The following is a 27,737-nucleotide window of genomic DNA, read 5'->3' as shown; positions in this document are numbered from 1 at the left end:
CCAACCATATCAAAGCTTACTTCTCTGTGTGCTAGTATTCTGAATACTTCATCACAGGTTAAAACTAATGATGTCGTTAAGATGGCCAAACAGTTGGTATTACAGGAAGGATTGTTGGTAAGAACAAATTATGCTGGTTTATTACACTTCTTATCATCTTTACATCCCAAACTTTCAGATCGTACTAGCTATAATCTTAATAGAGATCCCAAATTAATAAGTTTGTGTTAGTTTGCTGGGAGTTTAAAGTTCTCGACGTTCATTTAGCAGTTGAACACCTTTCATATGGCTAATATTCATGTAAATAATAGCACCATTATCTGATTTTCACTTTGTTGAATATGTAGGTTGGGATATCATCAGGGGCTAATACCATTGCTGCCTTGAACTTGCTAAGAGGCTAGAAAACAAGGGCAAACCCTTCGCGTAAAACGTAGCTTAAAATTGTCTACTCTGTATATCTTTGATGCGTTGTTTATTTATTTTAACTTTTTTTTTTTTGAAAGAAAGGAAGAATAGAAAACGATTGTCTAATAAACAATTCTATACTATAAAACAAAAGAGAATATTAAATATTGTAATTGTTGTGTACTCCTTCTCACTGTTCGATTCTAGAAAGAGAATAGAGAACGGTCAAGTCAAAAGTGGACGTAAAAAACGCTTCTTTATAAGGTGTTGAATTAGAGAAAAGTCTAAGGCCTTGTTTGGTTAGGAGCTGTTAGCTGTTAGCTGATAGCTGGTTTGACTAGCTGTTAGCTGTTAGCTATTTGTATTAGCTGGTTTGACTAGCTGGTTGAATTAGCTGTTTGTGTAAAAGTATTTGGAAAATTAGTTTTTAGCTGTTAGCTGTTTAATATGTGAAATGACCATTAAGGATACTTTGTTGTTGGATAATTTGTTTCTTATTAGTATTAGACAATTGTTTATTATGTTAATTATATTCTCTTTATTTTTTAAATAAGCATAGAATAAATAAATAAAAAATCATTTTCCCTATTATAAAATAAATAAAACAATTATTTTTTTAAAAATTATTCTTAATTTCAAATTTTAAATACATAAATTATTGATATGTAAATAGAGAAATGTTAGTAATGACATTACAAGCATGATTGGAATAGTTTTTAATTAAGTACTTCAACGTACTAATATAATTTTTTTACAACAAGTAACAAGTAGTAAATGGGGTAAATGAAATAATGTGGAATGCTAAGCTAAGTTGTTAAGTGTTGTAATTTTTGGCAATATTAAAATAGTAATTTTACATTGCAAAAAGCTCTTATATTGAGCTTCTTGAGAATTAGATTTTTCACCCCCAAAACTCTCTACTAAACTTCTCCTAACCAAACACTCCCAATTAGCTTTTTGAAAAAGTCAAACCTCTAATTCACCTCAAAAAGCTTTTTTTTCCCTCAAACCTCTCATAACCAAACACCCCCTAAGGCGTTTATAAATTTTCAAATGTTATTTGGGTTGAAATGTAAATACAAATCTACTTTCTTATATTCGCATGCATAAGGTGCATATAAGACTAGTGTAATATATTATGGGTATAGTATATACAGAGTATTTCATTTGCATTATAACTAGTTTTTACCCCGTGCGATGCACGAGTTTCTTAATTTAAACATTCTGGTACATTATTTATTTATGTAATATAAATTAGGATACGCAAATTTTGAAGTAATAATTAAAATGTGAAGCATTTGGAGTATTAAGAAATTATTTGGAATGTGAAACAAATAAAATTATTTTTGAAATAAAATGAATATCTAATTAATTGAGGAGATTGAAAAGGATGAATATAAATGATGATTTAAGAAAAAATAAAATAATATAAATTAGATGAAACGTGGCAGAGATGACACGTGACATCACTTCATGCAAACATTGTATTTTAAAATATTAGAATAGATTAGGCTGTGTAGAACAATTGAAAAAACTTTCAGAAATACAAGGAAATGTTATATTTTCGATTTTAGGAACTCTTTTTTTCATTTTGTGTCGCCACACATAGTCTATTCACGACGGAGTCACAAAGCTATAACTTTTATCAACGATTATATCTTTCACTTACAAATAGGCCCACATTCAACATGGGATGAGTTGAATTCAAATGATGCCTAAATAAATTACTTACTACTCATACAACTTAAATACGCTCTTCGTATGTGAATTGGTTTTCTTATCATAACTAGTTTTTAAGCCCGTTTAAAAAATGGGCGGTTGTATAGTGGTTATTTAGTCTATCTTTTTACGTTCTAATTTTATTGGGCTTGTAATTTTAGAGAGAATATATATATGATTTAAATAGAGGTAATTTTTGAAAATTGATAGAACACATAAATTAAATAGCGTATTAATATTGAGTGTTAATCAGGAAGATGTAGTGGAAAATGTTGAATGAATAGATTGGTGAATTGATGTTGTATGAGAAAGATGGAGTGAAAGAGGCGATTGGAGTTGTATAATATATCAAACAACAAAGAAAAAATAAAATAAAAAACCAAATTGACGGAGGAAAGAATGGATGACACGTGTCATCTAATAAAATGTGTTGATACATGCCATCTAATCAAATGTGGTTTTCCTAGGTATACATGATTAATTCTTTATTGTAAATATTTAATAATGGTTGAATAATTTATGGTGAGAAAAGATGATTTGAGTATGTGCGGGAACAAAGAGAGAGCTATATAAATAATAAACAATAGCGGAGTGGGTAACCTGAGTGTAATATTTTAATGTAAAAGTTAATTACCTAAAAGGAAAATGTAACTCCTAAAAAATAAAGTCGGGTATAGTGGAGTATATGCTAAAACATACGAAGAGCGAGAATCAAAGGCTTGACCTCATAATCTCAAGATTATGGGATCAAAGTTCACTAAGAGCTCTTTAGAGATGAGGATATCTCTCTATAAACCCTTACACTTCCAATGAGTATGACATTTTAATTATCCCTACTTGTAGTTCAACAGAACCAACCCATACTTGATACTTGTAGAGTTGTAGTTCATTTCTTTGCCGACGTATACTAATTAAAGTGGAGCTACTCTTGTACGGAATCACTTCTAGTTTATTTAAAACATGTGTTTATTAAAACACTTGTACAATTGTGTACTTGTTTGCGATAAACGTAGATTAGCAACAACCAGTTTAATCAAACATATTAAAATAGAAACCGCCCAAAAATGAAACAGTAGCCAGAAAGTAATAAAGGCAGAGAGCGGTGGGAAATAGCGCGCATGAGGAATGACTGAATGAGCTACATTGTTAGACCGCGTATTGTAACTTGGTAAGACCCTACGTTGTAAGCCTCTGCAAAAACATTGGACTAACAAATGGGTTTGGTATTTAATGCAAAAATACTACTATAACGTCGTAACCTACATTATTATAGTCCATATGCAATGATCCCCCACATCACTCTCATGCATGGAACCTTCATTTTCTTTTCTAATTATTCTCTCTCCTCCTCCTCCATTATATATATAATCCTTTTATAAATAACAAATTAAAATCCCAAACAACAAAAACAAGCATTATTTAAAACCAAGATTACATACAATTCTCCAACAACAAAACAAAAAAGAATGGTGGGAAACAAGAAAATGAGTTTGATGAGGCTAAAGAGGTTTGTAGTGAAGCTAAGGTGGTGCATGAAACTGTTACAACCCATTCGAACCATCCCAAACAATGAAGAGTTGGTACAAATTCTAGGGAAGAAGCCGGCATTGGTTCCTAAAGGCCATTTCGCGGTGTTGGCTGTAGGGAACGGCGACGATGAGGTTAAAAGGTTTGTGGTTGAATTGAGGTTTTTAAGAAACCCTGCTCTTTTGAACTTGCTTAAGGAGGCTGCTGAAGAGTATGGTTTTCAACATGATGGTGCATTGGTTGTACCTTGTAAGCCCCAAGAGTTGGAAAAAATATTGCAGGATAATTCTTAAGACATTATCAAAGATAATTGTTATTATATTCTTCATTTGTTTGTGTTTAAATTAGCTAGCTAGCTAGCTTAATTAGGGTTTTTCGAATCATATACACTAACTTAATTAGGCTTCTTTTGGATCAACCACTGTAAAACATATGCATTAATTATTCTTTCCTTTTTGTTTTTGTTTTTGTTTTTTATATTCTTTGTATTCTTTCTAGGTGAGATTATCTCAAGCATGAAGCATTACATTTTAGAATTGCACACTGCTATTTCGAGATTAAATACACACATATGTTTGTCATGGATTCAAATTTTATCTATTACTATTCCTTAATGTTTTACTCGCTCATGTTTATGGTAAAACAAACCGTGCACAACACAGTAGGCTCATTAGCTTACAAAGTGCCCCTTTAGTATTACGTAGAATCTTATAGCAGGATGTTCGGGTTGTAGCTTTTCCTCCATCTGTACGGAATTTTTTACCAAATTGACTACTTTTTAACATTTTTTTTTTTGACAAGCAAGTAATAAATTTTATTGATCACTCCAAACAATTTACAAAGTCACCCCAAAACAGGAGGATTGAAAGCAAACAACAATGAGGTTGGCGAGGCGGCATGCTGTGATGTGTGAGCAAACACATCACAACGTCAAACATGTACCATTTATTTAAAAAGAGTAACATTTCATTAAAAAATGAGTACCATTTTGATAAAAACATGTACCATTTCGGTAAAAAGAGTACCATTTCATAAAAAGCAGAGTATCATTTTGATTAAAACATGTACCATTTCATTGATTTTTTTTTTTGTTATGTTTTTGTAAAAACATAACAGCCTGCGATTTTGACTTACTCAACAACACGAGGCTAAGAACACCTAGCCTAAATAGACTAAAGAACCAATCTCTATCTCTAGTACAAGTTTTCTTGCTTAACATATTTGCAACTCTACTCTTAACTTCAAACTGGATGATTTTAACAGTATGCTTGATTGCTGGCACCTTCATAGTCTAGACACTTGTGTTCCTAGCTCTCCAAATATTGTAAACCAAGCTAGCAACAACAATGTAGATGATTGTTTTCTAACTTTGCTCTTGCTATACCTCTGAATCCACTCCAGGAGGGAGAAAATGGAGGTCCTGTTGTGATGAACCCAAGCCAAGTCATTTTTGTTAGATTTCATTCAAACTAAATACTTCATACTAGATTAATCGGTTGAATATAATTGCAGAAGCGTACCTTTCTCCATTGGATTGATGAGTGGTGGAGTTTGGATCTTCCAATTCTATATGGTCTCCCTTTGTATTCTATTGATGCATGATGGGATGTTAGAGAGAATAGAAAACCATATGAATCGGGACCATAACCCATACCAATAAATAGCCCATACCAATAAGATTCCTATAAGTCCAATATATCTAAATATAAAACCGATCACTTTTATGGGATAACTTTAAGATACTGGCCTTTTATACACATAAGCCATACATGTAGCCCCACATGATTATTTCTAACAATTTTAATTACCAAAGTGACTATTTTTAAATTCTATTTCCAAACTAGCTAAAATTCATTTACCAAATAACAATTTTGACTTTGTGGCATAAACCATTAAACCTGTTTGGTTTGGTTCATCTTTTTATATAGTGAACCGTTTTTTATTTATTTATGTCTACTTTATACTCTGAATTAATTTTTCTTTTGAAATTGCCCACAAGTAACTTAAAATCTTGCTCCCGATGTTGTAATTTGGACATATACAATAGTAATAATTTATGTTCGTTTATTCATCCACTATCAATATTTTAGTTATGATTAATTTTTGGCAACCTAAACTCTAGCGGTGGGCGAATTCATATTATAGCTCGTTATGACACATCATCTTCTCAAGCTACACCATTGCTAGTTATTACTTGCTCCAATGATAAGCAAATTGTTAATTAATTTTTTTGCAATTCATATTTAATAATGAGAAATTACAGTAACGGAAAAAAATATTAAAAAATACAATTGGTCATAGTGCTCGTACTTTATACTCCGAATCAGTTTTTCTTTTGAAATTGCCCACAAATAATTTAAAATCTTGCTCCTGGTGTTGTAATTTGATGCAGGATAATCATCCTTTGGCTTGTATCAGTAGATCACTTGGGCCTAAATGACAAAGACTTTTTGTTTATGAAAAAGAGATATTGGCTATTGTCTTTGCAGTTCAAAAATGGGAACAATATCTGATGAGTTCACATTTCACTATTAAGACAGATCATAAGAGCCTCAAATGGCTATTACAACAGAAAGTTTCGACACCATTCCAACAGTTTTGGTTATCCAAACTCATGGGGTTTGACTATGATATTCAATACAAGTCTGAAAAGGAAAATTTGGATGCTGATGCACTCTTAAGGGTCCAAGGTGCTTCTATTATCTGCATTGCCATTTTAGTGGTCCAATATGACCTTCCTGCACTTATTAAAGCTAGTTATGTGTAATACCCCATATTTTTAGGTATTTTAATTAATCATTTTTGCATTTTTCAATATATATTTTATATTAAATTATTTTGGAGGGAAAATTATTCAAATGTTTTGGAGGGGAAATATTCAATTGTCTTAGAGGGAATATTATTTAATTTATTATTTTCGATTATTAAATTAATTAAAGTGGATATAGATTCCTAATTCTATTAGGAATCAATTTTGGAGAAAAAGAGTTTTATTAAACTTAAAATTATTTTATAAACATAGAAATTATGTTTAATATTTTATAAAATTAGTTTTATATAATAAGACATTTATGAGAATATATTTCAGATTTATTTTGGAAAAATAAGATAATTCTATTTAAAATTGGATTTTAAAGAGTTTTATCAATTCAAAATTCTCTAAAAACCCGAATTCTTCGAGATAAATTATGAAAATTTCAGGATAAATCTTAAATAATTATTCAAGGCTCTGTATTTCTATTTTGAATCAGTTTTACTCTAAACCGAAAATCACCAAAATAATGACTAGATTTAGAATCCTAACATAGCTTAAACACCAACCCCAACTCTACCTCTTAGGGTTCAATTCTGACCCTAACCATAACCCTAATCCTAATCCTAATCCTAATCCTAATACCTCTACTTCATTCATCATTCCTCATACCAAAAGTTGAGAGCTTTCCCAAGCCTGCTCTTAAACTTCTTCTCCCTCTTTGGCTCTAAACCTTCTTACCTAAAATCCCAATACCACCACCTTGAAACCCCCGTCGTGCACTCCTTGCCGCCGACGACTACCCCTTGGTGTCGTGACTTCCACACCCCCAATTGGTTTCATAGCTTTCTCTCTTTACAATCAGTTTTTACTAATTAAACTCTTTTAAATTAATGCCAAAATTTTAAAAGTGTATTTTTAAACCATGAGTTCGAAGTTATGATTAATAATACTGTTATTATGCATGTATAACTCATGAATTAAATTTAAGGCCATTAGATTTATTTTTATTGATTAATTGTTCAATTAGGAATTAATTAGGGTTTTTATTTATTAATTGTTAGGAACTCGTGAGTGATCTGTAGCAGGATCAAATTAACTTTCTGTGAGGTGCTAGTTAATCAAGGTACGTGTATGTGGCTTGATAAATTATGTGTTAAATCTATATATGGGTTGAATTGTTATATTTTGGTTGATGAATCGTTTTTCAATTGAATTGTGAACTTATGATTTTGATTTTATTCTTGAATTTTTGGACAAATGGTTTATAGATTTGGAATTGATAATTAATATATTAATTTTTTGTAACACCCCAATAATTCCTCACTAGAATAAACCCTTTTTCCAACTTCAAATAAGGAATTACTAAAGTATTACCGCCACCGTGTTAACTGTTAAAGCTATTTACCAAAGTTACGCAGCGGAATAAATAAACTTTGAAAACCATCAAAGATAGTTAATGGTCTCCATACAAGTTGGAACCATCACGACCCCAACCAAATACAGTAAAACCAAATCCATTAACTAATAAAAACATTATAGTTTAGACAAGTGAGATAAATAGAGTTTGAAACGGTGCAAGAGAAAAAGAAACTTGCTCAACCATCCCCATGCAAGATAACTTCTCTTGCAAGTCATCTCTACCAACCTGTTATCAATTTTCTACTCCCCAACAATGCGAATGCAATTGAAGGATCATTATAGAGTCATTAAGGCATAGGCCATGACCAAACACAAAGCACGTAATCAGCGAAAGCTGAGTACAAACAAGCTAGAATGAAATCATATACTAACATGCTTCATTCCAAACATAAATAAATCACATGCAAAAGCCAATCAATAAACAATTAATCATGGTGACAAACTCGATTATCGACTCGACTCTTGACTTGTAGATATATTAGAATAAGCTTCGAACGGGCCTAAAGAAAATGTCCAAAGGACCGGTGTTGGGAGCCAACCACACACCAAAGTAATAACCAATTGTCGGACCATATCGACAGAATTCCAACGCATAAAAAGAATGAAACAACGTCTTGTATCATTCATAGGAGTACAAGTTTTCCAGCAAGACTCCCTTCATGTACATACTCGAGGTATATACGTTCCAAGAGTTTTGAAGCTTGTTCTGGTTGCACTTTACGTTTATTAATATCTTATTCACAAAGTCGACTCAAGACACAATCAAGCAAGGCATTTAATAAACGGACAACCAAACAAGACTCCCCTTTTAAATTCATTAGGACTTGTGATAAATCATTCAAGATGCAACTGAAATTATTCCCATTATTCCTTCTCAACACTTGTTGAGTATCCACAACATGCACATTAACATGCGGGTTGTGCACTAGGCATGAAAGAATCCTTAATTCAATTGACTCGAAAGTCTACCCTACATATATGGTGGCTAACGAAAGCTTACCCTTCATATGTGGTAAATAACAATAGTGCAACTAGGCACGATATGCTTCAAAACATGCTAGACATTACGTACAATAGCATAAACCATTCCTTGCATGTGAATAAGTCATACATCATAATCAAACTTGGACAACATGCTTGTTATTTAAATTCAACAAACATAACCAATCATAACATGCTTGTTTACTTCAATTCAACAAACATATACAATCATAACATGCTTGTTTACTTCAATTCAACAAACATAAACCATATCTCTAACATGCTTGTTCACACAATCAAACATGAATCCATATATAGTCCAAATACATGAATCATAATATAAAATCATCACATGAATCTTCATGGAAACAAGGTGGTCACCCTAGACTTGCACGTACCTTGAAGTTCTAAGAACGGGGGCCACTTTGCGATTCAAGCTACTACTCTAGAAATCTCCTCCTATTATTAAAATAATGAAACTTAATTATTATCCATGTTCATTAAATTTCCAGCAACTTTATTAAGTTTAAAACGCTTAAATTAATTAGAAATTAATCGTTAATCGATAAAATAATAGTTCCAATTAATCCCTTAAAACCTTAGCATGAAATTTGACTAATTTCATGCTCAAAACCATTAAAAATTGACACTTTATGTCTCAAAACGAATCTGAAAATTATAATTGATTACCATAATTAAAATTGTAATCTAATTATGCTAATTAATTAGCCATAAGGTTTAGGGCAAAACCCTAACTTTAAATCATCATTAAAAATCCATAAAGATTGAAACTTTATCTCATAAACAAATCTTAAAATTACTACTGTTCGATCAAAAATAATCCTCAACATTCTAATCATCAAAATCCTCAACTTTGGTGTTCGTAACCAATCCCAAACACAATAATATTCAATATCCATCATCAAAACATAATAAAAATCTAAGCTTTAATTAGAGAAGGTTAGGAAGAAGAGAAATATACCAAACAGACCGATAGCACGGTATGATTACTGATTTGAGGTAATTGGGCGCAAATGGGAAAGCAAAACGGAAGCTTGGACGCACGAGCACAGGCAGCGACGAGCTGTGTGCTTGCGGCAGCAGCTGGGCGAGTGAGAGAGAGGGTCATGTAAGGGGACGAGCAGCAGCTCCCATAGCGTACGCGGGGAAGCGAGGCAACAACCACGAGCTGGCGAGCTCGACTGGGCACGCACGCACAAAGAGAAAGAGGAGAAGGAAAGAGAAGAAAGAAAAAAAAAAAAAAAAGGAGAAAGCTTGGAGAGGAAGAAAAGAAAATTGAAGAGAGAGAAAGAGATCTCAAAATGTGTGGGAATACATGGGGAAAGCAAGGGTATTTATAGGGTGAGAATCCTTGAAGATTGGGGTTAAGGAAGTTTCCTAGAAGTTTCATTTAATCAAGGTTTGGTTTCCTTAATCTTGGGTGAGGTGTCCTTGAGTTTAAGCAAGTTTCCTTGGAATTTCATACACTTTGAGTTGGGCTTTTAGATTGGGCTTTGAGTTGAGTTTTAATATGCTTCTTGAATTCTTCAAATCGTTTTAATTTCAAAACCCAAATAAATACTCAACTTGAAAACTAAATTCTCTTTATAATTAATTAAAATAATAAATACTTTCAATTAATTAAATACATTTAATAACTAATTTAAATGCGATTTAAATTCTCAAAATCCCAAAATGCTTTATAAATATAATAAAATATATTTATAATTACTTCAAAAATAGGAGGTATTACCTTTTGTAGTGTTAACGATCCAATAAAAGGGCACTTCGAAATTATTGATGGATTTTAATGATTTAATAATTTATCATTTATTTACACGTGTTATTTAATCGAAAATTTTATGTTTGATTAAATAAAAGGAGGTTATTGGTTCATCACGTGGTATGGAATTGGAAAGTCTTTCATGACATTATTATACTTTTGTAAAGTTTCAAAGTGGAATGGATTTCATGGAACATTAAAGTTCATACGTGTCACTTGTTGTGTAAGTCTATGGTCACTTGTTGACTATTGTTTTGTTATACCCCAATGTATAGATTTGTGATGGAATACTAGTTTGGGAGTGTGCACATTTAGGAAGGAAAGGGGAATAAGAAAAGGTGTATGATTTCCGTATTCTAATTGGAATCTATTTTTGGAAAGTTTCTACTTTTGGAATATTGTTATATTTGGAAAGTTTATATATTTGGAATATTTCTATTCATGGAATGTTTCTAATTTTCGAAAGTTTCTATTTTGAAAATATGTATTCTTGAAATGTTTATACTTTTGAAAATTTAGTATGTATAGAAAGTTACTATTTATGGAAAGTTCTAATTTTGGAAAATGAATTTTCTATGATTTCAATTAAGCAAGTTTGAATTAAATGGTTTGTGAAAGTATGTTCAACTATATATAAATGTTTTACATGTCTTGCATATATTCGTACTTAGCTTTTGCTAACCCGTATTTCATATTTGTTTTGGCTTGGCCCTATTTAGCTTTTGGTAAGCAGTTTTGATGTGACGATGTGACGATGTGACATGCTTACATACGGGATCAATGGAGATTTTATGGAAAGTTCTAATTTTGGAAAATGAATTTTCTATGATTTCAATTAAGCAAGTTTGAATTAAATGGTTTGTGAAAGTATGTTCAACTATATATAAATGTTTTACATGTCTTGCATATATTCGTACTTAGCTTTTGCTAACCCGTATTTCATATTTGTTTTGGCTTGGCCCTATTTACCTTTTGGTAAGCAGTTTTGATGTGACGATGTGACGATGTGACATGCTTACATACGGGATCAATGGAGATTTTCACCTAGTTAGGATTTTGTTTAAGTTGGCTTTTATAGGATTTGGTTTTCTTAGGGTTTTGATTTTGAAGTAATTCGAAAATACATTATTATTATTTCAGTTATTATTATACAATAAAGAGAAATATTTTGATTTATTCTGTTGCATTATTTGAGTTAGTTAGCCTTTAACGTAATCACGTGGCAGTAATACTCCTAAGCTTCTCTCAAGGTTGATTTTATTTAATTAAATGTTGGTTTTAAAAAAAAGAGAAATTCGGGGGTGTTACAGTTAGATGATAATTTATTGAGTATGATTATTAAGCTTCAGAATGTTGAATCATTAAAGGGGTATACCTTGCAAGATGGTCTATTAAGGAAAAAATGGAAGTTGGTATTAGGGTCTGACAATGCTATGAAGAATAAGGTGATTAAGTGGTTCCATTCTTCACCTGAAAGTGGTCACTCTGGAAGAGAGCTAACTATTAAGAGGGTGCAAATTCTCTTCTATTGGAGAGGTTTAACTACAGATGTCGGGCTTTTGGTGAGATAGTCTAAGATATGTCAAGCTTCCAAGTATGATACTTCTGCTAGTCCTGGATTGTTGCAACCACTCCCAATTCCTAAAGCAGTATGGTTTGACATCTCTATGGACTTTATTACTAGTTTACCTAAGTCTGCAGGGAAGTATGTCATCTTTGTGGTAGTGGATAGGTTGAGCAAATACAACCACTTTATGCCCTTGTCTCATCCTTATATTGTTATCCAGGTAGCTCAAGCATACTTAGACAATATGTTTAAGTTGCATGGCTGGCCTAGAAGTATAGTTAGTGATAGAGATGCAGTGTTCCTAAGCTAGTTCTGGAAAATAGGTGTCAGCTTACATGATACTGAATTCATGCTATTTTCAGCTTATCACCCTGAAACAGATGGGCAAACAGAAGTGGTCAACACGTGTTTGAAAACCTATCTTAGGTGTATGTGCAGTGATCAACCTAAAGATTGACGTGCTTGCTTACCACTGGCTGAGTGGTGGTACAACACTCATTTTCACTCTGCAACACAACTCACACCATATGAAATTGTCTATGGTCAGCCTACTCCTTTACATCTTCCATACTTGATGAAGTGGACAGAAGCCTTGAAAGAAGGGAAGACATGATTAATTTAATCAAGTTTCATTTGAGGAGAGCACAAGCTGGGATGAAACAACAAGCTGACAAGGGTAGATCTGACAGATCCTTTGAAGTGGGAGATTGGGTATGGCTTAAACTTCAACCAAACAGGCAACAAACAGCAAACAGCTCGACAGAGAAGCAGCCATAAGATTTCTCCAAAATATTATGGCCCTTTCCAAGTGTCTGCAGTCATTGGCTAGGTGGCTTAAAAGCTTAATCTACCTAATTCAGCCAAGGTTCATGATGTTTTTCATGTTTCACAACTCAAAGTTGTTTCAAGAGACTCTTCCTATGGCCACACACATTCCTCAGTGGTTACATGGACTTACCATTGCCCTTTTAACAGAAAGCTTTCTCTGTAGTGATTTTGGTGCAGATCCAGATTCAACCTAGGAGTTCGCGATATCGTCTGCTTCTTGAACAATCATCAATCAGTTGGAAGAGCAAACAGCAACATACAGGCTCAAGATCATCAACAGAAGCATAATACAAAACCATATCAACAATAGTTTCTGAATTCACTTGGTGGTTAGTGAAGACCCTTGGAGGAAACATGAGTTGAGACTGATAACTGATCATCGAAGTGTCTTACATATGATATAGCTACATATCATGTGTTTCATGAAAGGATATAACACATTGATATTGACGGTTGTTTCACATGGGATACGGTAATGGAAGCTTAGTTCAATGCAGACTGAAAACCTTCTTATAAGATCAGCTGATCAACTCTGTTTTTCTTCATCAACTTTTCACTCTGTTCTCTATTCTCGCCTTAAACAGATGCTTGGATTTTCTTGAAAAAAATGTGAGCAAGAGCGACAAGCAAACCAACACCCACACCAAGAAAGAACAAAATGTGTTCATTACATTCACTTTATGAAAATGCTCTTCGCCGTGTTTGATACTCTCTTCAAACTTCTCCTTTGAGGTTAATAATACAGGGAAAGGTAACTTAATTATATCAACATACTAACTCCCATAAAAGTAAATCACAATTTTACTATCTTAAGAAATAAGTAGAGCCGTATCTTCCTTGGTCTCCAACAACATTCTATTTACATTACCTCGGAGCAATTACTTGGACCAACAGGTTCTCTTAAGCAATAAGATATAGCATTAACAGCAGCTTCAATCGATGCATCTTCTCCCTATGGCAAAGATAGATACAAACAAGGAGTCAGGCTGATTCAGTTGCCAACTGACAAAACGAAATAATATTGATAGCAAGTGTAACTGTAATTTGCTCATTTCGACCCCTATTACTTGTCTATCTAGTTGGGGAAATAGATACTTTCAAAACGATGTGATAGTCTGCCAACTGAAATTAAAGCTTGAATGCTGCAAAAATAAATAAAGAGGTACACTTAGAGATGTAAGGAACTTTCACCTTTTCTTTCCAGTAGAATATATTTCCATATTTCCCAGCCAAACGGCTCCAGAAACTACGCGGTATGTCAAGATCAACTTGATCTCCCACGTTAAAATTCAATATATTACCTATCAACCAGATGTACAATAATCATTAAATGTACCAGCACAAGACTTATCCAACATCAGTTCCACAACGAGAATTTACCAAAAGTAGGATCAGCAACAAAGACAATTGTTCTATCATCTACTTGCCAATAATCCTTGATTGCCAATCCTGTCAGAAGACCACAGATTTAATCTTCTAAAAAATATATGCCAAAACAAATTCTGAAAAGGTATACTTCTAAACAAAATTGTAATTTGGAGAAGAAAATAAAAGTACAAAGAAAGTAAGCTGTGGCTACCGGGCGTATCAGGGTAATTCTGTGCTAAGATTCTCAACTTGAACCCTGTATCCTTCTCAAGATCAGCTACTTCCTCCGCGAGTCTCTTTTCCTGGAAAATTGTCATTGCCATATGGGTATATCTCTTCTAGGAAGAACTTATTATTTCCAAATAAGACACCTTTCTATACCACAAGCTACTAAGAATACGGAGTAGCATATTCTATATAAATGAGAGTGAGAGACAATACTACAATACTCACTTTAAGACTCACTAATACAAAACAAATTCTGAGCTGACTGTTGAAGCAGATCAATATTCTTGTTTGAAGTATATCTTGGTAGGTAAAGCTGTTAAGAGCAGCCTATGAAGTATTATATATGAATGTAAACAGGAAAGGGCAGTCTGACCTGACCAGAAGAGAGGAAGCCAGCAACATCGATGACTGTAGTGTATTCTTTAGGGAGCAGTTCCGGCTTATTAACACCCGTTTTAGCTTCAGCGTATTCGACACCTGCAAGGTGAAATAAATCACCCGCTTATGCAAAGAAAGGCATCCAGCAGATATCTTAATTGATTACAAAAAAACACAGAGTAGATCATTGGTAAACCGTTTGCAACAAAAATGAGAATCAATGGAAGAGGAGCTCCATCAGAGCATCATGTACCATGATATCTACTTAATGAAAGCCTCCCCATAGGGCATAGACCATACAGAGAAAAGGCGACCAGCTACAAAAGCCATATATAGTGAAGAGCAAACAAAAGAAAACAAAGGGATTAGCGACAAGAATCATAAGAAACTCAGTACCAAAGGCCCGCTCCTACCATGACATCTGGATACAATCCTTACACGCTTTATTTTTAAAGTTAAAGTTCGACTCAACAAATCTTGCGTCACATTAGAACAAAAGTATTCACCATGAATATTATGCTCGCAAGGATTTTTGTTTTTGTAGAGAACTACACATGATATTTGAAGCATAAAGCTGTAACAACCTCTTAAGATGAACTTATGATAGGATTACATGAGAACAGTGCTTTCCTGCTCTCCAGAGATTGCTCCATCAAATATTAATTATAAATTTTTAAGGTCAAAACTAGTTTAAGAAGTTATTCTTCAGCTTTTCACTTCTTTATAACTAAGCTTATTAATTATGAAAATACACAAGCATACACATGTGCGCTCTTGGTTAATCTATGGAGTAGCAACTTGTTTAATTGCATGTATGCTGTAATCTCTTCTCTCCTTTTCTGAAAATGATGTTATAAAGGTAGATGAGTTTGTCATTTCCTGTCATCGATCAAGCGAATCCATTGAGATATCCCTGACATTATTTCCTTTGAATACGCTAGCTTTGAATGGTGGACGCTTATCCCATCATTGTTAAAACTTAAAAGTGTAACATCCCTCACTCGTCAACACAATCATAGTACTACACTAGAAATACACTATTTTTTGGATGTATAGGCTAGATAGAGCGACAAAGAGCAAATGAATAATTGATGCAGACAGGTTTTGATCTGAATTCTTAGGTACTACCCTTGAGATTCTAACCAGCTAAGCCAGTTGAAATCCACATTAGAAGACACTAGTTATTCCATTGTGTATTTACAGAGTCATCAATCCACACACCGTTTCGGGTTTATACTTCCTCGACAAACAATGTTCCAGTCTACTACCCATCTAATTACCCCAACTGCCCAACAAACATCAACAGTAACACCAGAATCTTTTATGCACCAAAAAAATATGAAATTATAGAGACCAATCTGTACTTAACATATCAACATAACTCCGAATTAAATCAAGCTGACATTGTTAAGGTTCATTAGTGCACTAATCAAACAAGTACCTAGTTATTATAGGTAGGTGGTAAAAAACGGCGATATTGGGAATTAATTGAAATGTCGATGAATTAAAGAAAAGCTGAAACAACATGATTTAAACAAGAATCAGAATTTTACCATTATAAGAAAGTGCAATAGCGAGAGAGCTAGAAAGAGCAAGTTTGAGAGATTTCGACCCAACTTCAGATACCCACTTCTTAAAATGGGACAGTTTTACTTTTGGAGTTGCATTTGTTGCACAAGTTATTCGAGCAGCTATTTCAGTAGGTCTTCCGCCATTGACAGCCCAGGGAAGATGGTGGACCGCCATTGTTATACCTTGATCACCAGAGAGCCAATTTTGAAGAGAAATTAATTTGGATAAGACACTATTCGAAAATTCCGTTTTTTCTTTTCCTTCCCTTTTGAATTTTGTATTTTGTATTTTTATTTTTAATAATAGATAATATGCTAGGTGTCAATTCGGACAAACGGATCGGCTTCGGGTTGAAATGGGTTTATTTGGCTATCGGGTCGGATCAAGTCCGGGTTGAAACTTTAACGGTTCGATTCGAGTTTGGGTTGGTTGCCACGGGTTCGTATCGGGTCAAGTTCATGTCGGTTCGGGTTAATATCGGGTTGGGTTCATGTCGGTTCGGGTTGTAAACGTGTTTAGTCGGATTCATACCGGGTCGGGTTATAATCGGGTCGGGTTATAGTCGGTTCGGGTTGGAGCACGTAGGTTTGTAAACGGTTTTAGTCGGGTTGTAACAGGTTCATATCATATCGGGTCGGGTTCATGTCTGGTCAGGTCAATTCGGATAGAAATTATAAACAATATCACGTTAGTACTAAAATCACAATTTTCAATACGTTTATAATATAGATGTCTTAATTAAAAGACAAGGGCGGTAACTAAATTTTAAAAGTGGTAAAATTTTAAGACCGGTAAAGTTAGAGAGTACATAGGAGTATACGACTTGGTTTTTCATAGATAACGATGAACTAATGGCTAATAGAATTTATCACTTCGTGTTCATGAAACATTTATTGATAAATTAATGACTAATAACGTAGTTATTAATACAGAGTAATCGATAATGATGAACTAATACGTAAAGAATTTGTAAAGTTTGTAAATACAAGTTTATCGTATATTAACATGTTTAACAACGAAACAAGACAAACAAGTTCAATTGTTAATGAATTAAGTCAATTCAGTTAAAACAACATGTATCTTGAAACAGTTCGGCTTCGGGTTGTAAACGGATCAGGTGCAAAAAGTTCGGATTGTAAACGGTCCGGGTTGAAACACTTCGGGTTGTAAATGGTCCTGGTTGAAACAGTTCGGTTGTAAACGGTTTGGATTGAAACAGTTCGGTTTGTAAACGATTAGCGTTGAAACAGTTCGGGTTGTAAACGGGTTTTTCCCGGATTGAAACTGTTCAGATAGATACAAATCGGGTCATTAACGAGTTTTCAGGTCCATTCGGTTCGGGTTAATATTTTCGAGACGGTTCGGGTTGAATATTATCGGATCGGGTTTGGGGTTTCAGCTCACGGGTTATTAACGGTTCAGGTTCTTAACTATCAGATTAACCCAACGGGTTCAACGGTTCGGGTTGAGAATTGACAGCTCTAGGACTCATAACTCTTTTTCGAATACAAAATTTGATCATCAATATCTAAATTGTTTATACAAGATATATAAATAGTATCTATTCTATAAGAAAACTCCTGATGTCAATTTAGCAAAAGATATTTTGGTGATTCGTAGAATAGACTATGACATCCTTAATAAGTTTATAATTTAATTTAATTAATTAAAAACTTAATTGTAATAATTCTAAAAAATAATTATTTAATGCAATAAAAGGAAATTACAATCCATGTGACAACCAAAAATCAACAACAATGTAACTGAGTTCGTATAGCAAACATGAAACCAAGTATTAAGGCAGTTAAAAAAATTATGAATTTCATCCCTAATCTCGCATTTTTTGATTGCAAAATTAAACTTAGTCTTATTCGTAATCTCGCATTTTATATGGTTATACAAGCACCTTGCGGCAAAAATTTAAAAAAAAAAAAAAACAAAAAGAACACAAATTTTACGTTTATTTTAGTTAGTTTTATTACACTAATTCCTGACTAGATTTTGTTACATATAAATATGTTTATTTTTTTGTTTAATTTTGAATAAATTTTCATAATTTTTTTAGCAAATGTGCATACTTTTAAGCACGTGTAGCTTGTACTACTTCCATTCCATAATGATTTTCCAATTTAGAATTTTGGCACTTCACAATTGAAGAGAATTTTTCAAATTCTTTCTAATTTATAAGAAAAACATATTCACGTGGGGTCTTTTTTGATTCATTTCAATGAGCACTTTAAGAATATCAAAAGTTTATAATTTTATCTAATGTATAATTAGAGATAAAAATGGTAATAAATGCGCATTGGCAAACGTGAAAAGTGGGAACTAGAACATCATTGTGGAACATAGGAAGTAAATAGGGGAGCTCATACACTTACCCCAGGGTAAGTCTAGTCACCATACCCTGCAATGGGCAATGGACATGTCAGCAAGTTAAATTTCATTTTGGGAGGGAAACAACTGACTTTAGGAGGGAAACAATTTGGTAAATACCGCCATAAGCACTGTATTAGCGGGATTTATTTTTACCCTCTTCATCCCAAAAATCTGCCGCCCAACATTTGAGTTAATTAAACAAAAAAAAAAATTGTTCTTTTGGTTTCCTCATAACCTCCATTATCATTCAATCGGAAGCTTTACAAGTTAAACTTTTCTTCATATTCTAAATGTATTTGCTTTTTAATCTTTCAAACTTCAATCCTCCAACAACTATTTTTTTTCCCATAAAATATATTGGAGATCTGTTTTAATAAAAAAAAATCTTAAATATAAAAATTTCAATTACGAATTTAAAGAGGGGAAAAAGAATGAGGTAATAGGACAAAGCAATTAAACAATGGTTGAATCGATTGATTCTTGAAGACTAAGAAATGGATTGACAATAACAAGACAAAAGAAGCAAACTTCGGTATCACCGCCAATGAATCGACCTTAGTTTAATGTGTTCATGGAAACAATTGAGGATCTAAATGGAACTGTAATACCGCAAAATAATATTAAAGAGGGAAAAAAAGTGTTCAACAGAATCTACAGAAGAGGCAATGAAGAAGGGATCCAAAAAAGAAAATGGATCAAACACTTTGGTTTCATCGCCATTTATTGACAAAAAAAAAATTAAAGGAAAATAAGTTTGGTTTTTTGAAATTCAAATTCAAAATGGGTCTGAAAATTTTGAGTCTGATTGAGATCTGAGTAGGGCATGACTTGGCAAAAATAACCAATTATGTACAAGGGTATGATGAGTGTACTTACCCATGGGGTAAGTGTAGGTTTGGTGAGTAAATAGGACTATGTTTTAATTAACAAATTGAAGTATTATTTTAGTTGATTTTGATCAAACTTTAGTTTACGTAGCACTTAGGTGCCCACGTAAGATATGGATAACAACCTTACAAAAATTGTTAAAAGAATAATAAAACATTGAAACATTACTTGCGTATATATCAAATCAGAATTTTGAAAATATTGACATTGCGTGCATAGAATACTACGGAGTAGTTTTTAATTAATGTAAGTGGGTAGAAAGGACAAATAAACAATAAATAATTAGTGGTCTAACACCAAAAAAAAAAGAAAAAAAAGTGTTACGTGTATTCTAAAACGGGAGAAAAAGGCAAGTGTTGCAAGAATTCAGAAATGGAGGAAGTATAACATAAGAAAACACTAAAAATAACCTAAATTATTCCCCAGTAAATCATCTAGTAGCCATCAGCCCGTCATAAGCAAGTCGTGTAAATAGGAAACAAAATAAAGTTAACATAAGAAAGATTTTGTAACATACGAGGTTCGCCCAACCATATGGAAAAAATCTCCTGCGCGAACACTTTTTCCGTAAAACGGTCACTATTCGCCGTCTCATGTCGAAAAATGAGCATGTGACCATTCGTTGGAAAGATATTAAGACAAGATTTCATCTTCAATTTGAGTCACTTCAAAATAATTTGTATTTCCATTTGAACCCGGCCCTTCGTCATTCATCATAAATTTCAAGGCACAATTAGCACTTTTTTTATACAGTCACAATTGACTTTTAGGTAGAGATGTCCAACGATATTTTGAACCTATTATGCAATTCGTTATTTTCGATGAAAGTGAACAACACTAAGAAAGTGGAGATAATAGTATAGGGGATCCTCCTCAAAAGAGGTCAAAAGGTTGGAGACAATATCTCTCGAATTTATTATTTATGAAATGAGTATCACAATGGTTTCATTACTTTTACCGTTATTGAATAAGTGCAACGATTCAGTAGCACATTTGTTAATGGACAGTTTTAATCATTAATATCTTTAATTCGGGTTAAGTAGTTGTTACAAGGATGCAGGAAAAGTGTGGATGGACAATGTGGGTTTGGAGTAGACTCACTGTGCCCAAGCATGCTTTCATTGCTTGGTTGGCGGCGTTAAAAACTTGGAACCACATAAAATCTTCATGTATTTGGAGTTTGTATGCTTTTGAGGAGAAGATAGAGAATACTCAAGGTATGATGTTCAGATGCCCTTATAGTAGAAAATATAACGCCGATATTTGCTCTTGGTTGGGGGTTCGTAATCATGAAGATGACTGCATTTTTACAGTCTGGAATTATTACAAAAATGAAAATCAAGTTGAATCTTTAACCCGGAATTATTAAATCAAAACAGAAATCAGTTCTGCAATGCAAACATGTTTAGGCTTCATGCCCTAGAAGATAGTATCAAAGAGATGAGACTCCAAAACATAGTTTAGAGAATAACATGAAGAAGCTGTAGGATCACAGAAATCCCATAAGACAGTGTGTTTATGGAAAATATACAGGCCAATTGAAGTAGTACGATTCACGAGTGTCTTTGTCCATGTTTTCATTCCACTGCAACACAAGGAAACAGAAACTTTGAACAAACACTATATTCACATCTTTAGGCTGGAAAACAAACTAACTAAACAACATTGTGACATGACGTACCTTGAATTTATAAGGTTGCTTCTTGGCCATTGCCTTCTTCCAGTGGTGCTGCTCATACAGCATAGCTTTGTCATGCCAACTACAAATTGCAACTTCCAGTGTGAGAACTGACAACCATTAATTTAACTTTTGAAATTCATACATTTACTATCAGGACAAATGCGACTTCTTTACTAACAAGATCACAACTACAGACCAAAAGCTCCTACCACCAAGGCTTCAGCAGATATAGATATAACTCATACTTCATATAAGAATTTCCAACATCCAAAAGTAGCATTCTAGTGTCAAAATTATGTCTACTTAAACTTTTTCTGATAACGTAAAGCCATCAAAACCATCTCAGGTTACAGACAAATCTTTGTTTTGGGAGGCGAACCTTATCGGAGGACCCCCTCACAAGGCCATTTGCAGCAAGTTTAAGCACATTTTACATTTTCTGTACTGACTAACAATAAATCTTATGTCCTGAAAACTTCTCCCAATACTCACAAGTCACTACAGTGCTGAATCCTGTAAAACTATTTCACATAAGTTTGGAATGACAACCTTATGTTGCCAATAGACCTCATTCCTAACTTGCCAACTTATGATCTATTCAACCTTGATATAACAATTTCATGTCAGAATATAAGTTGAGGCAGAACCGTACAACTAGCTACTACCTCCGTTTCAAAATGATCTTTACGGTTACTATTTGCAAATATTAAGGCAAAAGGCAAAAAATGTGTTAAAAGGTGGGTAAATATAATAAAATATGGATAAAATAAGAAAAAGGTGTAAAAAGGTGGGTGGGTGTAAGCAGCGGCGGTACCAGAAAATCATTGTAAAGGGTTCGAAAATCAAAACACAAGTCATATTTTTGTGCAAAGCGTACATTAGCATATTTTATTGATTTCTTTGGTGCAAATAACAGGTTTGTGCGTATTGTAGTACATAAGATAAATGATTAAAGAAAAAAGTTTTAAAGAAAATGAATAAAAGCAAAATCCAATTTTTTCTAGAGCATAGGATATTTTCAAAATTTAAAAGATTTAGTAATTGGAAATAAAAAAAAATTATTAAAAGTTTAAAACTATTACTACTAAGAAAGAAAAGAAAGAAAAAAAATCAAATGTCTAAGAATATCTCTCACTGGGAGTCGAATCTGCGACCATGTATACAAAATGAAAGGTGGAGATTGTTCCGCTCCAACCAGTGTTCCAGCACTCACTTCTTGACTATTTTGAGCGCTGAATTGTACAAGTACATAGTAATGTTATATTCATAGTTTCAGAAACTTGTGAACTCTTTTTTTCTTTTCTTTTTTTTTCACTGAACCCATACTGGCACCGCCACTGGGTGTAAGAAAAAAATTAATAAATAAGAGAAATTGAGCGGAAATCTGTAAATGTTGTGGGGTAAAAATAGTAGGATAGCAATATGTCCAAAAATAGTGTAAAGCTTAATGTAAAGAAAATTGTGAAATCGACTAAAACAAAAAGTGTAAAGATCATTTTGAATCGGAGGTAGTATTTTTTAGTGATTCCCTACCACTAGCTTCATTCTCAAATCAACCTCAATGAGGGGTATTAATTTGTAGCGCTTAGATTATCACTACCGACTTGTCATTTCATCCTACCCCGAATCTGATAATTAAAAAACTAATACGGAGTACACCTCCCAGGCTCCAACAAAGGACCAAGCAGCACAAGCACCGTATTCAAGTTTCAATTTGACATATTAGATCATCACTATCCAAAAGACTCATCAGCCTTCGTTATTTGTTAAGAGCTTGTACTTTGTACAGACATTTAAGCAAAACACATGATGAAAGGCAAAGTAAAATCAAGAAATGCATATACTGCCATGCAAGTTCACAAAGCTAATGGAAACTTAAGAAGGAAGAGCTTTTGGGCCGTTTCTGCTCAGATATAGCATGAAAGAACATTATAACATTCACCATCACGTTGTTATGGCCGGATAACACACAACATCCATCGGATTGTTTAATCATTCCCCAGGAAGCAGAGATCTAATCAAGTTACAGCATGTACATTAACAAAGATGCTCAACCAATGAACAAACGTCCAAACTATTTCAGCATGAGGAACTAATGGCTATTATATTTGTATCCAAAGTCTCTTAGAAAACAGAATGCCTGGGAAAAATCTACAAATAGATGCAGATAAACTGCTAGAGGTTCTTCAGGAGCGTAAACTTCGTAAGGACATAATGTTAAGGATTTCCAACAAAGGAAATGATTCATGTGTATCACATACAGATGTGTGAGACAAATCAAGAGCTCAAACTTTTTAAGTGCCAACTATCTTTCAATGTACACTTCGAAAAAATCAAGCCAAACCAAGCTTTTCGCATAGCATAATTCTACAATTATGGACTATAAGGCTCCATAACAGGAAGAAAACAAATTCTAAAACTTCCGACCACAAAGAAAGGAAAGATCCATCTTTATCTTCTCAGTTTTTAGTCACTTCAGGGTGTGTATCAACATTATGCCAGAACACCCTCAAAGGATCTCATCGGGGAAGCACTCTGTCCACCAACCCATGTTATACACTGGCTTAATGGCTTGGTAGATGTCATAGGGGTTTCCACTTTTCTCACTCTTTCTTTTACTTTGAAGACCAATCAGCACAAGAATTGAAGGAAGCGTGAAGACTTGACCAACGAGGCGCAGGCCAATGCTTTCTGCCCATGGTACTTTAGGACTCCACAATAACAATTAAGAGATGAGTTTTAAAACTGCAGAATTCTAAATAAAAAATGTGAAACTAACTCCTAACACATCAGTTAGCATTCACTAGCCACTACGTTTTCTCTACACCATCTTTAAAAAAGTGTATTTTTACAGACAGCACCTTGTAACAGCCACCACGGGTAAAGATCCCAATGTCGTAGGGCTTGAAAATTCTATATGCAATTTCAGCTCAAATATTCCGAGTTGGTCAAATCCACCCAGCACTTTATTAATTTCGGAGAGGAAATCATAGAGGAGTTTTTTCTATTGTGCAGTTGGATGGAGAACTAATTACCCTAAATTGAGCCTTCATTTCCTTTTCAAAAGTCTTCCAAGATCAAAAGGAAACGAAGGCTCAATGACCATCCAAAAGATCCTGAAAAGTGGGAGTAAGATTTTTTCACAACCCTAAATAAAGAGTTTCAAACTTTCAGCTTATCATTTATACTGACACCTCGACAGAGAATTCCTGATACTACTATCAATACAAGTCCCAATAAAGAGAGTGTTTGTGTTATTTTCTTGAGCTTTTTTCAGGGTGCTAAATGATGTCAAAGTCTAACGAAACATTGAGTGAATCCTATTGCCAACGAATCTCAATAGTCGATAACATAAACTAGATAATTAATGTCAATAAACTAAATAAGGAAAGACAATCTGGGGGGATTTAGACTTATGAACGGTTTTTATGTTCCCTCGGAATCCCTTTGCAATAGAAAGCCTATATAGCCAATGTAGGTGCCATTTTTGAAAACTATTGAAAAGGTTAACAGAAAAGGTTGAGGAGACACAAAAAAGAGAAACACGGAAAACCTTGAAGAGCTAACTTTACGAGTCCTTTTTATCGATTGCTTATGCAATAATCGCAAAGGATTTCGATTTCTACATCTCAAGAGTCCATTCCCACTCCTTAGGTTAATGAATTAGTGAGATCTTAACTACGATATAGTGGGCATAGACTATTGTGACGTGGGAATGGGAACTTCTTGATTGCTATTAGAATTCGTTCTGGTCACGTACTTGATGTACTTTGAACTAGTCAACCAGATAAGCAGTGGATAGTGATTACTGACTACCAATGGATAAAATCCATTTGTAATCTGTTTTCTATTCTGAGTATCCCTTCATCTCCCAATTCTTCCAGTTCTTCAATTTTTAGTTTTGTAATTTCCTGGCTGCAAAGAGTCCAATCCTGCATCCCATCGGTTGGTATAGCATTGCATGCATTGAGTTATCTGCTAAGTATTTCAACTACCCTTTTATCCACATAATAAGAAAAGGGACACTAAACCCTTCCATTCAGAAATTTCATGGATTTCAATATCCCATATAAACCTTGGACATTAACAAGAAAATTTCAGAAATCACAATAAAATTCAGCCCCATAACTTCAATTCATTACCACCGACCAAACGGGCTTAAAAATATTGAATATCAAGCCCTCAACCTAGTGAAACACATAAGGTTCTCCCCTTCTATATGATAAATTCCACAAACAAAACAAAATTCAAACATTCTACAATCAAAGGGTAATACACAATGGTATCATGTGAACTATAAACTAACCCTACATTTATGTATATGCGACATAGCGTACCCTACTGAAGAATTGTAAGAAATAATTCAGATTATGAACAACACTTTTCAAACACAAATAGACAAATGGAAATAAAGGGTATTATTAAATATCATTCAGATAGAAAATTGAATCATAATACACTACAATTGTAGAAGATAATTCGTAAATTATAGATGAAAAGACAAGGAGAAGAAGAAATACGAACTTCCATTGATTGGTGAGTTGCCACATGTAAGGATTGAACCAAGTAAGAGCAGAGAATGCAGCGGAACCAATCCAGATGTTCAAGAATCTGTCTGGGTCTGTGTGTGGTACTCCTGGGTCTCCTCTGTACGCATTTCCAAAGTATTTCTCCATCGTTCTCTCACTTTTCGTTTCTGGATTGATAGAGTGCAGAGAAAAGGAGTAGACGATTATTTACCTTCAAAGGGGTTTATCCCCCTTTATTTTTTCTTTTCTTTATTTTTTTTTTGTTTTTTTGGGCGTGAAGAATGAGCTGCAAAGGTAATACGAAATACAAAATGGAGAGGGGATTCGAACACAAGACCTCGTTGATAGTTATCCCCTTTTATTTTATTTTATTTTTTGATGGAAAGATAGCTCGAAATTTTATTAAGTTAAGTCAATTTCCGCCAAAGTAGAGATATTTGGGGGAAAAGAACCCATACAAATGTACTCAGAATTACTACCAGTATTCCACCTTGCCACTAGGTGAGCTACGGTATTACTAGCCCGTTTAATATGACAAATATTAAAGTATGAAAAGCAAGAGCTATCTAAGTTGATATCATCCAATACTAATTGAATAGGCGAGAGACTTTCATCCATTTTCTTCACAGCACTCACAACATTAAATGCATCTCCTTCCAATATGATCTTCTCAAAGCCAAACCTTTTCGCAACATTGAGTCCATACCTCATGGCCAAAGCTTCTGCCATTTCTGGTGAAGTAGCGTGCATCCTCTTTGTAGCTGTCACTATTAGCTCTCCTTCACTGTCACGAACCACCACACCAAGCCCTATCATAACCCCATCAACTACATGAGCATATGTATTTACCTTCACCACACCACTAGGAGGCTTGGACCATGCTGTCCCAGACATAGTAGCAGCAACTCTAGGCACTGGAGAATATACCTTCTTCGAGTATTTCATGTATTCATCGACGAGCTTAACAAAACCCGCTGCAACTCGTACCGCATCCGGGCTCTCATTTTCAAAATAAGCCTTGTTTCTACACGTCCAAGCAGCCCAAATCAAAGCAGCAATAGTACGAACGTCGTCTGCCTTCACCTTCCGTGCCAACCATAGCCATCTAGAGGCAAAAGAATCATTAGGGGCGTCCAACAGGAGGTTGGCTAGTTCACTATGGCCCCAAATTGCAATGGCACTCAAAGAGGGAGTGAATTATCGACTCACACTCCGCATTACACACTGGGCACCGCGTATCATCGACAATGTGACGTACCTTTAATCTCTCTTTCACCGCCATACTCCCTTTGCAAGCCGTCCATAGGAAATGTCTAAGTTTCGGTGGTCCGTCAATATTCCATATAACTCTCCACACCTCCTCCTCTATTAGGGATGAAGCCACCATTTCTCCATTTATTTGACCCAACTTAGCAAGCCAGTAGCCTGATTTCACAGTGTATACACCTTCCTTTGACTGTCGCCAGTACATTGCATCCCTTGGCCATCGCTTAGAGAGGGGTGTTGCTAGGATCAGCTTTCTGTCTTGGGTTTCAAAATTATATTGGACCATATCCTCTCTCCACTCTCCACTGTCAAAGTCAATTAGATCAGCTACACGAAGCTCTTGGTTGCTTGACACCATCAGAGTTGGGTAGACGGTTTTACCGTCCCTTACGAGCCATGGGTCAGTCCACACATTATTGTCCAGCCCGTTCCCCACACGCCATGAGAGACCATCTTTCAAT

At 34.2% G+C, this 27,737-nt stretch overlaps 3 protein-coding genes and 1 long non-coding RNA gene across 5 annotated transcripts; 1 reads left to right on the top strand and 3 right to left on the bottom strand.

Moving 5' to 3' along the window:
* Nucleotides 1-3,463: 3,463 nt before the first annotated feature.
* Nucleotides 3,464-4,279, top strand: LOC110802139 (auxin-responsive protein SAUR36-like). Its single transcript, XM_022007567.2, has one exon. It carries the CDS (start codon nucleotides 3,594-3,596, stop codon nucleotides 3,945-3,947), a length of 354 nt encoding a protein of 117 aa, XP_021863259.1. The 5' UTR covers nucleotides 3,464-3,593; the 3' UTR covers nucleotides 3,948-4,279.
* Nucleotides 4,280-4,684: 405 nt separating this feature from the next.
* On the bottom strand, nucleotides 4,685-10,060 carry LOC110802157 (uncharacterized). 2 transcript variants are annotated; one of them, XR_008922175.1, is made up of 4 exons: nucleotides 9,792-10,060; nucleotides 9,208-9,268; nucleotides 5,175-8,068; nucleotides 4,685-5,074 (listed from the first exon to the last, which is right to left on the bottom strand). It is a non-coding gene; the product is annotated as an uncharacterized lncRNA (long non-coding RNA). The 2 variants fall into 2 exon arrangements; XR_002537089.2 differs by having other exon boundaries at nucleotides 4,685-8,068.
* A 3,578-nt stretch (nucleotides 10,061-13,638) lies between these two features.
* Nucleotides 13,639-16,797, bottom strand: LOC110802153 (thylakoid lumenal 15.0 kDa protein 2, chloroplastic). The gene is made up of 6 exons (XM_022007585.2): nucleotides 16,515-16,797; nucleotides 14,957-15,060; nucleotides 14,567-14,657; nucleotides 14,368-14,436; nucleotides 14,179-14,288; nucleotides 13,639-13,939 (listed from the first exon to the last, which is right to left on the bottom strand). Exons 1-6 carry the CDS (start codon nucleotides 16,705-16,707, stop codon nucleotides 13,847-13,849), a joined length of 660 nt encoding a protein of 219 aa, XP_021863277.1. The 5' UTR covers nucleotides 16,708-16,797; the 3' UTR covers nucleotides 13,639-13,846.
* Nucleotides 16,798-21,143: 4,346 nt separating this feature from the next.
* LOC110802151 (uncharacterized) lies at nucleotides 21,144-26,218 on the bottom strand. Its single transcript, XM_022007583.2, has 3 exons — nucleotides 26,006-26,218; nucleotides 21,482-21,560; nucleotides 21,144-21,385 (listed from the first exon to the last, which is right to left on the bottom strand). The coding sequence occupies exons 1-3, from the start codon at nucleotides 26,155-26,157 to the stop codon at nucleotides 21,317-21,319; spliced, it is 300 nt and encodes a 99-aa protein (XP_021863275.1). The 5' UTR covers nucleotides 26,158-26,218; the 3' UTR covers nucleotides 21,144-21,316.
* Nucleotides 26,219-27,737: the final 1,519 nt, after the last annotated feature.

Source organism: Spinacia oleracea, chromosome 5 (assembly GCF_020520425.1).
Source record: "Spinacia oleracea cultivar Varoflay chromosome 5, BTI_SOV_V1, whole genome shotgun sequence".
Lineage (NCBI taxonomy): Eukaryota > Viridiplantae > Streptophyta > Magnoliopsida > Caryophyllales > Amaranthaceae > Spinacia > Spinacia oleracea.
This window is presented reverse-complemented; position numbering and strand designations above follow the sequence as displayed.

Excerpts from the sequence above, each read along its gene's own strand:
- LOC110802139 (XM_022007567.2), top strand. The coding sequence starts at position 3,594 with ATGGTGGGAAACAAGAAAATGAGTTTGATGAGGCTAAAGAGGTTTGTA.
- LOC110802153 (XM_022007585.2), bottom strand. The coding sequence starts at position 16,707 with ATGGCGGTCCACCATCTTCCCTGGGCTGTCAATGGCGGAAGACCTACT. Across the intron at positions 14,437-14,566 it reads GAATTACCCTGATACGCCCG|GATTGGCAATCAAGGATTAT; the intron begins GTAGCCACAGCT and ends GTCTTCTGACAG. Across the intron at positions 13,940-14,178 it reads TATTCTACTGGAAAGAAAAG|GGAGAAGATGCATCGATTGA; the intron begins GTGAAAGTTCCT and ends TCTTTGCCATAG.
- LOC110802151 (XM_022007583.2), bottom strand. The coding sequence starts at position 26,157 with ATGGAGAAATACTTTGGAAATGCGTACAGAGGAGACCCAGGAGTACCA. Across the intron at positions 21,561-26,005 it reads CAACTCACCAATCAATGGAA|TTGGCATGACAAAGCTATGC; the intron begins GTTCGTATTTCT and ends TGCAATTTGTAG. Across the intron at positions 21,386-21,481 it reads AGCAACCTTATAAATTCAAG|TGGAATGAAAACATGGACAA; the intron begins GTACGTCATGTC and ends CTTGTGTTGCAG.